General features: G+C 46.7%; 1 protein-coding gene across 1 annotated transcript; it reads right to left on the bottom strand.

Moving 5' to 3' along the window:
• Nucleotides 1-838: 838 nt before the first annotated feature.
• DNAJC18 (DnaJ heat shock protein family (Hsp40) member C18) lies at nt 839-14,174 on the bottom strand (the record flags this gene model as incomplete). Its single annotated transcript, XM_079542529.1, has 7 exons — nt 839-963; nt 4,550-4,722; nt 6,738-6,847; nt 8,142-8,254; nt 12,901-13,086; nt 13,844-13,989; nt 14,137-14,174. 7 exons carry the CDS (start codon nt 14,172-14,174, stop codon nt 839-841), a joined length of 891 nt encoding a protein of 296 aa, XP_079398655.1.
• Between the last annotated feature and the right edge of the window lie 3,504 nt (nt 14,175-17,678).

The following is a 17,678-nucleotide window of genomic DNA, read 5'->3' as shown; positions in this document are numbered from 1 at the left end:
CTCTACAGTGAAACATTCATAACTGTTCAACAGAGTAAAAAGATGCTACATTAAAACCATACCGGAAAACGCAGGACCCCTGTAACAGCTGGAGAAGAGTTTGCCCATAAGAATCGGAATTACACAGCCAGCTTCGAAATATGTCACTGGAAACACAGGATGAAGTGAACATGGCTGTCCCTGCCCTGCAGCTGGGCAGTGCTGCCATCGATGCACTCTGCACTTCCATCTGCTGCTCTCGGCTCGCAGGCCCAGCAAGGCTCAGCCCTCTCCACGCAACCCCGGGCGCGCAGTCAGGTCCCTCTGAGAGCAGCGGCAGCGTGCTCAGGTCCGTAGCGAAGCAGCTACTCCGAATCAAGCACTGCAGGTCAGACTGCAGCAGGACTCGCTGCCTTTCACCCACATCTCCTCACGCAGCACCGCAGAGGCAGGGACAGCCAGGTGGCATCAGCAGGACGAGGTCAGTGCACCCGGTACAGAGCGGTGCTGTGACCGAGCGAACGGCAGGTCCATAGGAAACACAGCAAGCACAGGACACTTGTCTGCTCTCCTGGAAGCACACGCTGTTTGGATGGCAGACAGACTACCAAAGAGACACGTTTCAAACTCATAGCATTTCCCAGAGAATTAATTTACAAAGTGCCACTGGTCCTTGGAACCAAATAGAGTGTACAGTATATTAAAGCAAACACAGCTCCACAGCTCGTGTTGGCCCATCTCTGCACAGCACGAAGGAATCGGGTATTCAGACTTTGCAATAGACTCCTTCCCTTTTTATACCGAGGAAAATAAAAACATAATTTAAAACAGCAATAAATAAGAAGGACAGAGGCCCTGCTCAGCCCCCTTTGTGCATTCCGATCAGACTGGAGAGCTTCTCACAGTGCTCGAGTTTCAGCGACTCTGCTTTCTGTTTTAACCGCTCATCTCTGTACAGCTTGGCCAAATTTGACAAGTCAGACTCTGAAAGATGAAGACAGCACACATTAGGGTGAAGCTATGAGATGGCTTCAAGTAACTGTTTCTCAGTGCTTTGTTATCCTTAGGATCAGTTAAGTTCACCTTATAACACCACAGCTCCATGGAAATAACTTCCTTCCAGAGAGGCCGTCAACTTTCCATAATTACTTGAGAATTCAAAGAGTAATAGTAACCCAAAAAATCTACTAGAGCACCAGTTGGGCAGTAACAAAAAACTAAGAGTAATTTTTACTGCCTACAAAGAAAGCACAAAGTACAAAACTGTTCACAAACACGAAGTGTGCGTAAGCTGTGTGTGCACAGAATGGCAGGACGCCATTTGATCTGCTAACAGATCAAATCTGTTCTTAGTCAATACCAGCATTTACAACTGCGTGACATCTCATCCTGTCGGGCACTGATGTCCACCCATCTCTCCCCAGCACAGACCCCAGGGTGGGGTTACTCCACACCTGTCAGCAGTATTTCAGTGGAGCCAAAAGGACAGAGAACCTCGTGCCCACTTTTCCCACTGCTCTCTTAAGGCTGTCAGCCGCCTGCAGCCAAACAGGAGTTACCAGCCCTGCATCCCTGCCCAAAGAACTGAGAAATGCAACTCTTCTGGTGCACCCATTCTGCAGGGGCCCACAACACCCACCCACTCTGATACTTTGATGTACACACGGTGGGTTTTTTCATGCTCCACCTATCAGGATTCAAGCCGTCTGCCAAGAGGTTTGCCCAGAAGGCACTGTAAATTCCTTTAATTCTACTTTTTTTGTTGTTTGTTTTTTTTGTTATTGATGACAGAAGGTGAGCAGCTAGATAAGGGACTTGTCTGGCAGGTCTCCGTGCCCTTTCATTAACAATATGATTCTGAACGTACTCTGCAACATGTAACTGAAGTAATCCCACTGCTTCAATTACTCTCCCCCAGCAACTCAGGGAAGCATCTTTTGCTGATTAGCTAAGGAAGTCTTAATATAGTTTTCTCCCTGAAGAGTATTTTAGATGCAGCTCTGACAATGCCGGTGATTTGTTTCTGAAAAGGTCAAAATTCCCCTAAGCACAGGCTACCTGATGACATTCAATTTTTCAAAGAGCTTTTACACACTCTACAAGTCTCTCATTTTACAAAATCAGTTGGAGCACAAAGAATTTCTCAACGGGGCCTTTCATGCCTTATGTCCTCTGCCCTGTCCTACTGAAATTTAAAGCCATATGACCCTCTATCAATTTATCAAAAAGCTTTACAAACTGAAGGGCACAAACGTCTTATTGTAGGTCAGGAATCAACTTCCAGTCTTTGTAACTCAAGTGCCACTCCAGCAGAGCACAAATGTGCTACGTCCAGAGCCTTGAAGGCCCCTGAGCAAAACCAGACCCAGCTTACTGCCTCGCAGTTCAGAGTTCTGCAGTGGAGACACTTGGTTTGTACTCATCCAACTGGGCAAAAATTTTTACTGCCAATGTTTGCACTTCTTGCCAGCATTCAATCTGTCATGTAAGCTCATCGTGTTTTCCCATCTTTCACACAGCTGTTCTTCAACCTTCCCTGACTGAAGTTCTTCTCTTTACGGATCTCCTAAAATACTTACTTCCAACTACATACTCCTTTCTGCTTTCGGCTCCCTCCCTGTAATTCTCTCTGATTCTGAGCTCTTTGCAGTCTCACTTCACAACTGTGCTCCTACGCCTGAACAACTACCTGCAAAAACCTATGGCTTGCCTTTTGTCCATAACCATATCAAAGATGTTAGGAGACCAAAGCTGTCACGTTAGGCTGCTGTGAAGTGCCTGGCTGAACAACATCCTGATACATCAGTCGCTTTTCCAGATTCTGTGGAGGTAGATGGACATCAGGTAGTGCTTTTCAAATCATAAAAGCGAGGACTGTAATTTGAGCTGTTCCTGTAACTAATCTGTGTTCTTTTTGCTGCTGCTAAATGTACCTCCAGCAAATAGAACAAATGCACTATTAATAGACATTCAACTGGAAAAAAAAGAGGCTGACCACAAAGTTAAACACACAAGAAGCAACGGGCCAAAGTTACGAAACAGCAGCTGATTAACAACTGTCTCAAGGTCCCAGATAACTTTTCCCCAGCACTCCATCTTGTATTCAGTTCTATTTATCGACAAACTTGGCTGTACTAAAGTTAGCACAGCCTCAGCTGTGCTCAGTATCTGCTCTCCCGGGCCTAGTGGCAATCATGCTGAAAACTTCTTGTGTTTTGTTTGTTTAATTAGAGTGGTCTCCAGCTACTGCTAAGGGAGGGCATCATACACATTCCTGTGGTCCACGTGCACACAGTGAAAAGTAAGAGCAAAAAGCTCAAGAGGGGGTTGTTTTGCAGGCATGACTCGGCATTCAGCACTGGACCACCTCTGACTACCACCCCCCAGACTTGCAAACCCCACTGCTCATTTTGGGGCACAGCACTCCTCAGCTCAAGGTCTACATGAAAGGGACAACACAGTGAGTTTCATTTGCACGAGATTAATTAATATGATTTTCCTGTAGGGGAAAAAACCTCTATTCCTATAGCAAGCCCACACAGGAAGCCTATGTTTATGGTTACTAATAGGCAGATTGTACACAGAGGCTGCCACAGGTGTACTAATATCACAAATCAAGTACACCAAAAATCAAGGGAATGTTTGGGGTTTTTAAGGTTTCCACATTTAGGCTTCTTTTATTTATCCATCTTGTAAACTTCAGAGTCCACAGCTGTGTGGTTCTCTTCAAAGCATGATTGGTAATTTTGGTGTGATACAGAAGAACTGCCTCTGGATGAAGAGCACCTACTTGAAATGGTTCACAGACTTTGTGATAGGAAGGGCAACACTACTGCTACCTCTTGCATTGGATTAAAGAACAGCAGTGACTTACAAGTGCTCCAGTGCAGGGTTACAATGCATGCCTGCACATGTGGCACTGATTGACTCAGAATTAACATGAGAAGAATGACTCTGAATGCTCACATTTTTGTGGTCTCCCTCCCTGCATTCAGTTCTTGTTTTTAAAAGACTACAGTGAAAAACACGCTCTCAAATCATCTAAAGATAGAAAATGCAAATCAGTGCACAAAATAAGCACAGAGGCACTGTCTTTGAGAACCGATACCAGCAGCACTGCAAAATGTTCACAGCCACCTGAGCAGGCTTTGGGCTCCTCCTGATGAAGTTTTAAGGAAGAGCTGGAGGTCCTTCTCACAGAGCCAGCCAAAGGAAAACTGATTCTGCCTCAGTGAAGGAAACATTAATATCTTTTCTAGCCCAAACAATCTGTCAGAGCTAAATAAACGTAGCAGTTAGTGTTTAAAACATCTTCACTAAGAGCTGGCCAAGCATACAAGTGGAGTGGAAAAGCGTCTCAAATGGCAGAATCCACTTCCCACTTCTCTTTCAAACACCTAAAATGTACTCTGACAGCCCCTCAACGAAGTCAGTGTAAACAACAGATGAGAGAAAGACAGCTGCAAGATTTGAGAAGTTCGCCACGCTGGAAAATGAAGCTCAAATGGCAGTGCTTTGTGAAGCACAGCCACCACACAACTACTGAGGGGCCATAAGAAAAACAACTTACTTTGCTGCTTCTCTTTCCAGCAGCTGGTCTGAATATAGTCTATGTAATCTTTTTCAACTGTTCTCTCCAGCTCTTGAAGCTCTGCTCCTTGATAATTCTTCTCAAAGTTTTTATCAACATAGTAAGGCACCTGCAAGTTCTCTGTTTCTCTGCTAATAACGTGGCCTATGGACCTGTGAAAACACGATGGAGAAAACAGATTTTTCAGCTGTTCAAACACAAACAAACTGAGAGACGTATCTCGTTAGTAACATTTCCAGAAGAGAATTTCTGCAACTACTTCTGAACAGTTACTTTCTGCAGGACGATAGCTCCCTCAGCCATGCACTAAGGAAATTACAAGCCTCAGGCCATGAAGGCTTATCACTACAAACAGAATTCACTGAAAAAGAAAACCCACATAGTGAAAATACACAGAACTGGGAGACATCTACAAAAAACTGAATCAGAGCTGACACTGCTCCTTTCCAATACCAAGTTCTCAGCTGCTCAGTTCAGATAATTCCAGAGCCTGAGAACCAATTTTACGTGTAAACAGAAGCTCCACACCCTGTTTCTGTGTTTCAAAAGAAGTGTTTCAAACACTTCTGTTTGCTGTTAACTTCTGGCAAGCTAGGTTCAGAAATCCGTGGGAAACAAAAGTCAAATACAGGGACTATAGGAAAGGCATGCAGCCCAATATTGTGCAGAGCACAATGTAAATGGATTTACATTTTCCTGGCTTCTGGATCCTTTAGTAGAAATAAGAATTAGCAGAGGGGATTCTAGTTACACTTCCCTTCAGTGTTTTATAATTACCGGTAGCCTTGGTAGTGTGTGGAGCATCCTGTAGGAGGGATAGGCCACAATGGCACAGACAAGAGGCTAGACTATTCTTTTTGGAGTTTCCTTATTGGAACATAAATACGCAGGCATTTTTTCAAGTCACTGCCCAGAGAAAGAGGCAGGCAGCAAACAATGTGGAGGTTACATTCTCCCTATGGAATTCAGTTGGCTCCTTCCATTTCCTGGGCTCTTTTTAAACTTTTCTCTCACTAAGCCTTGGAGATGTATGCTTTCCTTACATCAATTCTTTTAGAGCTGCTTCTTTTTTTAAGATATGATTTAGAGAAACAGCATCTGTAACTGTACACCAGGCTCAAGCCTGGCTATCTCATATCAACACGACAAGGGAAGGCAGTGAAGCAGGCCAGGGAAGATTAGCTGCTCAGTCCCAGTGTGTGAGGTCCCACGTGGGACAGGCAGATAGCAAGAACACTTTCTGGAAAACAGAACAACAACCAAAAAAATCCAAACCAGAAAAAACGAGCCACCAACCATTTATTCTCATAGGTCTACATACTGACATCTGGTGGTAAAGAACAATAAAGGATGTTGGGCTAATTAAAGCTACACTATGATAGTGGAAAGCATACAGGCCTAAACCTGAGTAGTTTTGCTCCTAAATGGGAGCAAGGAGAGCTTGCAGGGTGCTCTGCCACTGCTGTATGCAGCAGGTGCCCACCTATGGTACTTCAAACCTTACCAACTCCCATTGCTATCTCAGGAAGAGCCAGAGAAGTTCACAAAACCAGCCTGGAGAGCTTCTCATCTCCCAGCACCACATGCCAAGAGGTTTATATGAGTTTTCCTCCTGCCCACCAACTCAAATTGCAGCAGGTCTGGCATTCCTTCTGCTTCTAGATTAGTTTAGATTGCCCTCCATAACCTGTGAATACTGCTTCTTTATAGACGCTAAACCACACCATTTCAAAACTTCCATCATTTGCAGCACTTGACAAATTTCCCAGTGGCATTTTGGCTGAAATCATACTGCAAGACCTGATTTCCTCATTGCTTTACATGGGAACATGAGAGGCAGTCCACAGACCTTGCGGGGCTTGGCAGGCCAGGGGCTGATTAGGACTGCAGCTAAGCTACACCCACATTCCTTCCACTGTGCAAAAGCATTTCACACCAGCTGGTTAAGCTTTCTGGCTCAGCACCTCTATCTGTTCAGTACCCAGAGCAATAAAGCTCACCGTAGTTTACTTAGGAGAACTTATCGATAGAGACTGCTGGGATTTCCTTACCTGACACCATTTTCTAGAAAGAGCAGCACAGAACACCAACTAGCAGCTCTTCCATTAAGACCCACTTCTGCCCACCTCCTCTGTCTCAAACAAAGAACTATTTCCAAGTGACTTACGACTTGTAGAACAGGCTGTAGGGGGGGTTGGTGGCCATCAGCTGAGTTATAACCGACACCACGATGATGATGAAAACGGGCATCAACTGAATAAATGCAGAATATGAGTTCTGAAAAGAACCACCATAATCAGTGGACAAATATACAGATGGAAACCAACGTGCCACGTTCACTGCAGTCAGGCTATCGTAAATCAACAGTGTGTTCAAAGCAAACTGAGGAAAGATGAGTATTTCCAAATTTTGACCAGGATGACATTCTAGTTCTAAAATAACTTTTACTAACAGTCTCTGAAAGCTCTTTAAAGCCGTTTTCTTCCAATTATGTTTTCAGAGCCTTTTTTTTCCTCTCTTCTACAGCTTCCTGCTCAAGGCAATAGATGCCCACAACACTGTGCCTGCCTGCCAGTTAAAAATCCAAGCCAAAAGAACATTACAATTCCCATCTGTGCATTTTCCAAAGTTTACACATGTATTCTAAAAACCTCCATCTTTGTCCAAACACTGGATAAAATGTAAAGGGTGAAGAGAACACAAGTAATTTAACTTGGAGCAGGATGCATTAAGCATTTTATTTGTTTGGATTTATGCAGTAGGGCAAAAGAGTGATAAATGCCCAAAGGATCGAAGAATTCTGCTAGTCAGCAACCAAATGCAGATCATCAGTCCGGCTTTTAATTGACTTTTAAACTTCCTTTTGTGATTAGGAACAAAACGTAGCACGTGCCTATTTAGGCTCTGCACTCTGCCCTGGGTTAGCAACAAGAACACCCAACACAGCAGCAGGTGGGATTCGTGGATTCATGTGCCCTAGCTTAGCTGTCTGCACGCTGCCTAGGACTACTTCAGAGCCAGTCTATAAGGGACTCCAAGGAAGAGCTCATCTTCCCTTGAGAACAATCTTGTTAGATACTGGACTGCCTGTGGAGGAAGATTTTTCCAAGGTAGGCAGCATGGGTGCACACACAGGTGTATTAGCAATAACTGACACCTGGTACCATATCTGAAGGTTTCAGCTGGTAGAAATGTAACCCAGACCCGTCCTGACCTGGGCTACAACTGTATGCTAATATACTGAAGGATTAAATATGCAGTGAGGACAAGGCAATACTACCTTATCCAGTATCAGTCCACATTTGGACTGATCACTGTTAGATTACTAAGCCCTTCAAGCCTGCAAGAACCAAGCACCAGCAAAATACTTGGTTGCTGAAACTCCAGGGCCTGTGATCCTATCAACAGATCTATTCTTAAAGCAGTGATCAATAAAAGAGAAACAATCTAGTTCCTTGTGTAATCACCTGTTTGGGTACAGCACTTGAAGAAAGCATTGAGCATAAGTCTGTAATGGTGTCAGAGGTGTATGCCAACCTCTCACCCTGGTGAAATGTTTAAGCCCACTTACCTGTGGCCTGTTTTCTTCTTCCTCTTGCTCCTGTGTCCACGCTCTTTCATTTCGGTGCCTCCGTGGATAATAGTGTGCATCTCTGGCTACATTGGAGAACATATGGATATTTCCTGTTAAAAGAAGCCCAAAAAGAGTCATAATTTTCATCCAGTCGCTGGTATTTACCTGTAATTTTATCTCTAGTTAATTACCCAGGTTTATACTACGTGGGCTGAATTACACTTGGGAGACCTCAAACTTTAATGTCAAAATCAAGTTATTCCAATAAACGTTCCAGAGAAATGTGAATTTTGCTCCTCATCCATCTCAATTTGCATCAAACTGTAGAAACTGCTGGATAGAGAGTATATACAGCAATAGTAAAAAACACATGTATATTATGTACAACAATGAATAAATGAAATACAGATGTGTGTGCACAAAATAATTGCACCTCATACTTCTGTCATACTCACTTGACAGACTGCAATCTGTCTTGCACGCCCAGCCTTTAAGGAGAATTAATTTCCTCCACCAGACTCAGGCTGTGAACTGTGGTTTCCTATAATTACTGCATACACTCTTTCACACTCAGCCCTATTTCCTCCTCCATCTAGCTATTAATAATTCCACTTAATTATTTTATAATGTGGAAAGAGATGAATAAAACAGCTTTTTGAGGGAAAAGGTACGATTCAGATTTCCTTTCCTGCACACTGACTGTAGCTGATTTATTTTTGACAATCCTAAAATGAGAAAAGAATACAACGTAGGCAAGCGATGTTTTGATTAGAAGTTTAAACTCTGATTACATCACCACATGAATATCTAAATAGCAACTTAGCTCTCTCACTTGGAAATTCAGAATATTTTTGTAATAAGGAATTGAAATGTATGGCCTTGTGACAACAGAAATGCCAATCTATTTTTGTGCCTTGGGAAAAAGGACTCAACACTTTATGCATTTAATACAGGGATGCCATCCAGACTTGCAGACATGGGATCAGGAAAGCCAACGCGCAGGCAGAATGAACTTGGCAAGAGGTGTGAAAAACAATAGGAAGACTTTCTACAGGTACATTGGCCAGAAGTGACAAGCCAAAGCAAGTGTGCCTCCTTTGATAAAAGGAGAGCTGGCTTCAACAAATGAAGAGAAGGCTGAGGTACTGAATGAGTTCTTTGCCTCGGTCGTCACTGGCGGCCAGGATTCCAGTGTTTCTCACATCCCTGAGCCCTGCATCCCTAAACCTCCAGGTGGAGACTGGTTCAGTAAATCCTGTGAATACTGCAAGTCCGAGACCACCTGATGAGACTGAATGTGCACAAGTCTGAATGTGCACAAGTCTATGGGCCGGATGGCTGCATCCCAGGGTTCTGAAGGAGCTGGCTGAGGTGGTTGCCGAGCTGCTCTCCATCATATTTGAAGAGTCGTGGCTGTCAGGTGAGGTCCCAGATGACTGGAGGAAGGGTCACGTCACTGCCATTGACAAGAAAGGGAGCAAGGAGGGAACTACAGGCTAGTGAGTCTCACCTCTGTGCCTGGGAAGATCAGGGAACAGATCCTCCTGGATGACATGCTTGATCACAGAGGAATGAGCGTGTGATCCGAGACAGCCAGCATGGCTTCACCAGGGGAAGGTCATGCCTGACCAATGTGGTGGCCTTCTGTGATGGAGTGACGGCATCGGTGGACAAGGGAAAGGCAACTGATGTCATTTAGCTGGACTTGAGCAAGGCCTTTGACATGGCCCCCAATACATCCTCATCTCCAAACTGGAGGGATGTGGATTTGATGGGGGAACCACTCAATGGATAAGAAACTGGTTGAAAGGCTGCAGGCAGAGGGTGGTCATCAATGGCTCTGTGTCCAGGTAGAGGCCGGTAACGAGCGGCGCCCCCCAGGGCTCTGTCTTGGGACTGATGCTCTGTAACACCTTTATCAATGACAGTGATGATGGAATCGAGTGCACCCTCAGCAAATTTGCTGACCACACCAAGCTGAGTGATGTGGTTGACATGCTGAAAGGAAAGGATGCTGTTCAGAGGGACCTTGAGAGGCTGGAAAGGTGGGCCCAGGTGAACCTGATGAGGTTCACTGCAGCAAAGTGCAAAGTTTTGCACTTGGGCCAGAGGAATCACAGGCATCCATACAGACTGGAAGGAGCACTCCATGAGAGCAGCCCTGCAGAGAAGGACCTGGGGATCTTGATGGATGAAAAGCTGAACATGAGCCAGCAGTGTGCTCTTGCAGCTCGGAAAGCAAACGGTATCCTGGGCTCCATCAAAAGAGGGGTGGCCAGCAGGGAGAGGGAGAAGATTGTCCCCCTCTACTCTGCTCTTGTGAGGCCCCATCTGCAGTGCTGTGTCCAGGTCTGGAGCCCCCAGTACAAGAAAGACTGTTGGAGAGGGCCCAGAGGAGAGCCACAAAGATGGTCAGGGGGCTGGAGCACCTCCCCTATGAAGATAGGCTGAGGGAGATGGGCTTGTTCAGCCTGGAGAAAAGAAGGCTGCGGGGTGACCTCATTGCAGCCTTCAGTACCTAAAGGGAGCCTACAAACAGGACAGCCTACAAACTCTTTGAAAGGGTAGATAACAGTAGGACAAGTGGAAACGGTTTTAAGTTGAGGGAGGGAAGACTTCGGTTGGATGTCAAGGGGAAGTTCTTTACTATGAGAGTGGTGAGGTGCTGGAACAGCTGCCCAGAGAGGCTGTGGATGCCCCGTCCCTGGAGGTGTTCAAGGCCAGGTTGGATGGGGCCCTGGGCAGCCTGGGCTGGTATTAAATGGGGAGGTTGGTGGCCCTGCATGTGGCAGCAGGTTGGAGATTCATCATCCTTGAGGTCCCTTCCAACCCAGGCCATTCTGTGATTCTGTGATACTTTTATGCTGTCCTTTATCCAAATTTCTAAAAGAATTCTGCAAGAAACCTGGGGGAATTGACCCTTACTGCTATGTCAAAACCTGTGCTTCCCAGCTCGTTCACAACACTGCACAGCACTAACAAAGTGCAGAAGCCAGCCTAATGAGGCTGGTTTGAAGAAGAGCACAGTCCTGAAAAACAAAGGTCCTATTATTTGATGCTACTCGGACAGTATTTGATCAAGCTGTGAAAGAAGAGAAGTTGAGTGGTTTTTGCAGGGCGTTCAGAAAAAACATTTCCAAATCCAAAGTTGCTCACAGAATTTCTGCCAGTTTTCTTCCTTCCATGCATGTTTGTCTTTTGTGAGAAGGAAGTGTAACTTCTAGCCCAGAGCCATTACAACAACACTATGCCCCAGGTAGAGCCCTCCTTTAGACTTGCAAGTTGTGCCATAGATAGATGAGCCATAGATCTACCCAGAAGCTGTATGAATGAGTTTTATCTAACACCAACACTTCTTATTCACATTTCTGGTGGTAGCAAGGTACCACAGGAAAACAAAACCAGCACAGAACTGCAGCTTAGCACAAACTTCAGCACACACACGAAAATCCTACTTAACATTACAATGGTGTGAAAGCCATTCTCTTTATGTTAGCTATTCCAGGGAAGTAGAAACTTTGCCTATTTGGAAAACTGCTGAATTGAAAAGTGAGATTTTGATTACAAAATGTCATTTATGAAAACACACATGTATTTAGGCCCAGCCATGTTTTTGGCAAGGAACCTTTTGTTTATTACTGACAGCTATGAAATAATATTTATTTTCTTATTCTTTGCCACTCAGATAAAAATTCCTCTGTACTTGTTCAGGTCACCTTACCTATTACGTATGGGTCATACCAGCATCCAAACCCCTGCTGCAGCTCCTGAGTTTTCTATTCTCAAGTCCAAGCAACCCCACTGCACACAGCCATACAACAGCCATGTTCCATAGTGGTGAATGTCTCACCAGTGGCCAAAGCAAAGTCATACGCAGGTGCTCACACAGCTGGGGGAGTTACTCCACACTGAGTCTGAAACACACCTTGCACAGTTACTGATTCAATACCAAAGGCAGTTTGAGATTCCCTTAGCTGCAAGATGCTGCCACACAGCACAGCAAGGAGGAACTTGTAAGTCATTACTCATACCCCCTGCTTTAGACTATAGTAATTGGCATGATACTTTCTAGCTTGCCTTTGAAGTGAAAAACGACAAGAGCACTACAGCAATTTGTCAATGAATGCTGACAGTGGCAAGAAGACATCTAGGCTCACCACACCTTCCAGATCTACTCTTAATCTCAGCCTCTATTCCACTGATCTGCTGTGGCTTCCCATTTCTACTACAAACACAATGCAGGAACACATCTCAAGGACAAAACCAACAGCAGAGATGCCTCATGCCCCTTGCATTCACATCTTATTTTGCTTCCCAAATCATAGCTGACATCAGGCAGTGGAGAGAAAATAAAAGAATAACAAAGAGAAGGGTCTTCAGCTACAGACGGTAATGAAATTTTGCTCACACAAGAGCCAACCTAAATCCTTGCCAAATTAAAACGTTCTTACTCCTAATTTGTGCTGCCAGCAATCCTTGAGAAACTGGGAGGTTAGGAATGTGTCACAGCAGCAATGGCCCTCCTAGACAGCAAAGCTGGGCTTTGAGCTATTTAGGGACTGGAGCTACCAAAACCTTAAACTGTGCTTTTAAGGAGCATTTACAGGCAGAATAAGATAGGAAGGAAAAAAAAATAATAATTCAAAAACGTTTTTTGCTCTTTTCCAAGTATAATTTAACTACTAGATCAATCAAAGTGCTTTACGGCCTAGCGTCAGTTCACGATGCTTGAAGAACAGCGTAGACAGATACCAACCTGTCGGAAAGTGCCCACCAAAAAACACGTTGAATATTTCTTCTGGTGTAATGTCTGCTTCAAATTCTGTGTAGTAATTATAGTGCCTGGCTTCGCCAGTGCTGACATGCTCGTGGTCACTTCCATATTCGTCGTATCGCAATCGTTTCTCAGGGTTGCTCAGAACTGCAAAAGCATTGCCTATTGCTGGAGGATGAAGTAAAAGAAGTGTTACAGTGCAGTACTTCTGGATGTAAGCAGATGAACAAAATGCTCAAGTCACAGAAAACGTGTTCTTGGCCAAAGACTGATTCACTTTCGAAAGAACTGCCTTTGCATAAGAAGCATTAGAACACCACGATTACCTGTATGAAACCTCTCTCCTACCAGGAGAAAGACGCAAATGTTGAAGTATATGGGGAGAGGTGAAGTTTTGGAAAACTTAAAGGCAAGAGTCCTCATCTATCAAAAGGCTGAGGAAGAATGTAGCTTTTTAACTAAATACTGACATAGAAGTGCACCTCCACGCGCAAAGTTCATAACTGCAGAGAGCAATTGGCACGCAGACCCACATTCCAAGCTTTTCTGCCAGCACAGATCTTTACGAAGCAGTACCTGTGCATCTATTCACAGTGCACGTCAAACCACCTGGAAGGAGCAGCCTGTCTGCTTCATCTTCTTCCTTCCTCTTTGTCAGAAAGCAGCTGTGAACAGTTCATACAGAAACACAACCCCAACACAACAAATAAGGAAACATCCTTCCAAAACCCCTCATATTTTGACAGGCAGCGAGTGAAACCTTTGCCTTTTTGGGGCCGACTCACAACGCTTCGCATACAGCTGCAACACAGCAAGGGTGCAGAGGATGCAGGAGTTTAAACGGCAGCACAGAACGGCTGAGGCTGGGAAAGCCCTCCACGATCACCCTCAGCAGCCCAACACAGCGCTCCGGTCGCAGCCCCACCTTTGAAAGCCTCCGTGGCTCCGGGAGCGCGGTTCTTATCGGGGTGGAACTTGAGAGCCAGCCGGCGGTAGGCCTTCTTCAGCTCCTCCTCGGTGGCATCCCGCTCCACGCCAAGGATCTCGTAGTAGTTCCGGCAGCTCTTTATCCTGGAAGCGCACACGGGAGCGCCGTCACCGCCGGGCACGGCGCATCCCCTCAGCCCGGCATCCCCTCGGCCCCAGGCCCGGCACCTCTCCGTCCCGCCGCCCCCGCCGGCTCGGCCCGCGGCTCCAGCCCCCCCAGCCCAGTCTCACCGCCGCACGCCGTCCAGCTGCTCCGCCGTGTAGGTCATGGCGGGCCCGGGGCAGCCCGACCCTCCAACCGCTCACCGCCCGCCGCCCCGGCCCGCCCGCACCGCCATCTTGTGCGCGGAGGCGGCGTCCGGGGAACGCTGGGAACGGCGGCGCCGGGCGGCCCGGGACTACAACTCCCAGCGGGCAGCGCGGCGGTAGCGGCGCCGGTGACGTCAAATGTGGCTCGGTGACGCCCTAGGGCTTCCCCTGCTCCAGGGACCGTGACTGCACGGCTCCCTGCGCTGCTTGAGGCGCCGCGTCGCCACTGCTTCTGAGAAGAAACGTTTCCTAGGATCCAACCCGACCCAACCTGGTGCAGCTTGAAGCTCCTCTCGTGTCCCGCTGTTTCCTGGGAGCAGAGGCTGAACTCAACCCCTCTCCCACTGCTTCCTGTCAGGAGTTGTACAGAGCAATAACAGCCTGCCCTGCGCCTCCTCCACACTGAACTGCCCCCGTTCCCTCAGCTGCTCCCATAAGACTTGTGCTCCAGATCCCTCACAGCTCCATGCTCTTCTCTGCACACCTTCCAGGTCCTCAATGTCTTTCTTGCAGTGAGGAACTCAAACCTGACCGTAGCACTGAGGTGCAGCCTCACCAGAGCTGAGTGCAGAGGGATGATCACACCCTGCTCCTGCTGGCTGCACTATTTCTGACATAAGTCATGTTGCCATTGGCCCTCTTGGCCACCCAAGCACACTGCTGGCTCGTGTTCAGCCCCATGTCCACCAACACAGCCAGATCCTTTTTCCCCACGCAGCTTCCATCCACTTTGCCCCATGCCTGTAGAACTGCATGGGACTGTTGTGGCCAAAGTGCAGGACGCAGCACTTGGCCTTGTTGAAGCTCATCCCTTTGGCCTCAGCCCAGCTCTCCGGCCTGTCCAGGTCCCTCTGTAGTGCCTTTCTACGCCCAGGCAGATCAACGCTTCCCCACAGCATCTTGTCATCTGCAAACTTTCTGAGGGTGCACTCAATGCCTCCATCTAGATGATCAGTACAGATATTAAACAGGACGGGCTCCAGTATTGACCCCCAGGGAACACAACCCATGAGCAGCTGCCGCCTGGGTGTAACTCCATCCACTGCCACTCTCTGGGCCCAGCCATCCAGCCAGGTGTTTACCCAGGGAAAAGTACACCTGTCCAAGCCATGGGCTGCAGCTTCTGCAAGAGAAGGCTGTGGGAGGCAGAGTCAAAAGGTTTGCTCAAGTCTACATTGATTACTTGTCCTCCCACATGCCAACTAAACTGGGCTGATGAGCTGTGAGACAGGACCTTTGGGTGCTGTGGCTGCTGACAGTAATGAGTTGGTGCCTTCCACCGCTACAGCTTGCAGGAGTGAGCCCAGCATGGGCAACGCACAGCACCCAGGAGAGATCCCTGCTGTGTGCTCCCAGCTGCACCTGGATGCCGGGTTCACATAAAACATTCCATAAAACATTCCACTGTTTTAATTCAGTTCTTTCTTTTGAACAGTGCCATAGCTTTGTTTTGCTTTTGGATGTGGTTCAGTTGCAGACTAGAGCAGGCTCAGTTTGTTTGTTTGTTTGTTTGTTTGTTTCTTTTTGTCAAGACTCTAGAGAGGCTGAGGGAAGAAAGATGATGATTTCAGGGGAAGGAAAACTAAAGCAGGGATGAGATCCCATGGGACTGCCCTATATAGGTCAATATGGCTTGTTGGGAAGTGGGGGGAGGAACTGGGCTCTTGCTGCTGTGTTTGATGATGCAGGTGTGCACAAGACAGCTCGACACTGTGTTCAACCTGCTTGTGAGCCTCCGTGCACTGGGTGAGATGCGCAGCTTCTTGAGTACACCGAGCTGGGCATCACCTGGGAACTAGCGTTTACACAAACTCACCTCTCTGGTGGAGGTAGGGTTTTACTTTGCTGAGAATTTTAACAGAAAAAAAACTTCACTAAAAACAAAACAAAACAAAACAAACCACTTGTAAAAATACCTGATGTATATGGTAAACACAGAAAGTCCATTGGCAATGATCTTAACAAGAGTTGTGAAAACATTGCATTTATTATGCTGAGCACTTCATTGTGTGCTGCAAAGCACAGCTACCTTTAGCACTGTGTGCTCCAGTAACCGTCTCATATCCATCCTATAAAATTAGATCAAGCTAAATTATATGTTTCATTGGACTGTACAGGGGAATGTGTTCAGTGATACCTATTTTGCCTGCTTGGATGAATCCTTTTTCCTTGATTTCACAATTTACCTTCAGGGCTGATAGATTTTGATACTTGTGGTAGGAGAAATCAGTTTCTCAGCAAACTGCTGCCGAGTAAATGAGGTGCTCCAAGGACTCTGACTCAGGAACTGGTAGAGCTTGAAGCCAGGAGTCTCACGAAGACGGGCAGAGGCAAAAGCAGTTGGAGAGTTAGTGCTTTAGTGCATTATGCAGCTGAGATCTCCAGAACTTCCCAATAGAGCCTTGTTTCCATTACAGTCACGTGGAAGCTGAGCATTGATTCCATCACGCCTGTAGCTGAGCTGATAGGGCTGTATTTTGCAGTGGGTAGGCAGTGATTGGCAGCTGGGCCCGAGGAGCGTGGGCTGTGAGCCAGCCAGCTCCTGGGGTGAGCTGTGGCACTGCACAGGTTAGCAGAGCACTGTTCTCATTATCACAGTGGGGATGCATCTGTGGTGCTCGTAGCTGCAGTAGTGTGGGTGCTTGGAACCACGGGTGTCTGCTTCTCTGGTCTTTTGGGAAGCTCTGGGAAAGCAGCAGTACAGAAGACTGAAGCTCTCCCAGCAAACTCAGGCTGCTGAACTTCAGGAGTTGGTGTAGCTCAGGATTTTGCTTATGACCACCCAGACAAAGTCCTGGCAAAGCAGTGTTGTTTCTTTGGTACTTCAAACAACTCTTCTTCACTGTATGTTGAACTTGTGGGAAGATACGGACAGTCTGCCTGAAGCTCAGATGCTGATAACGAAGCGTTAAGATGGCAGTTTGCACTTCAGCAGCACCTTTAATTCCCGGCTCTCCAAATGCTTTAGAGACACTGGTTCACATCTCCTCACAACGGCTCTGTGAGGTAGGTGGGCATGGCTGCACCCCTGACTGTGCAGAAGGGGCTTGGAGCAACTGTGCTATGATTTGACCTAGCACTTGGCTATTGAAGTCCTATTAGGCCTTCAGCTTCAGACCATGCTTTTCTAATGCACAGGTTTAGCTCGGTGGGGGTCTGCGCTGATGAACTGTCTGGCAAGGCTGTGGCTGTCTGGCACAGGCCGTGAAGGCCATTAATCTAAGACAGCAGGTTTTTAGCTGAGTAGCTGGTTCCTTCATACTTCTTGCTGCTGGAATAATCTGAGGGCCTGAGGGCCTATCAAAAATGCAGTTAGATATCAACCATTGAGTATGACAGGCTGTAAGTGGAGAAAGCCCTAATCCCCCCCAGGTGGGGAAACTACTGTATGTGTATTGATCAGGAAGAGCATAATAATTTACATAAAAAGTCCACCCTTGTCCTTTCCCCAAAGGAAAAAAAAA

This window comes from Tetrao urogallus (assembly GCF_951394365.1).
Source record: "Tetrao urogallus genome assembly, chromosome: 14".
Taxonomy (NCBI): domain Eukaryota; kingdom Metazoa; phylum Chordata; class Aves; order Galliformes; family Phasianidae; genus Tetrao; species Tetrao urogallus.
The sequence above is the reverse complement of the archived record's forward strand: the minus strand, read 5'-3'. Positions and strand labels throughout refer to the sequence as shown.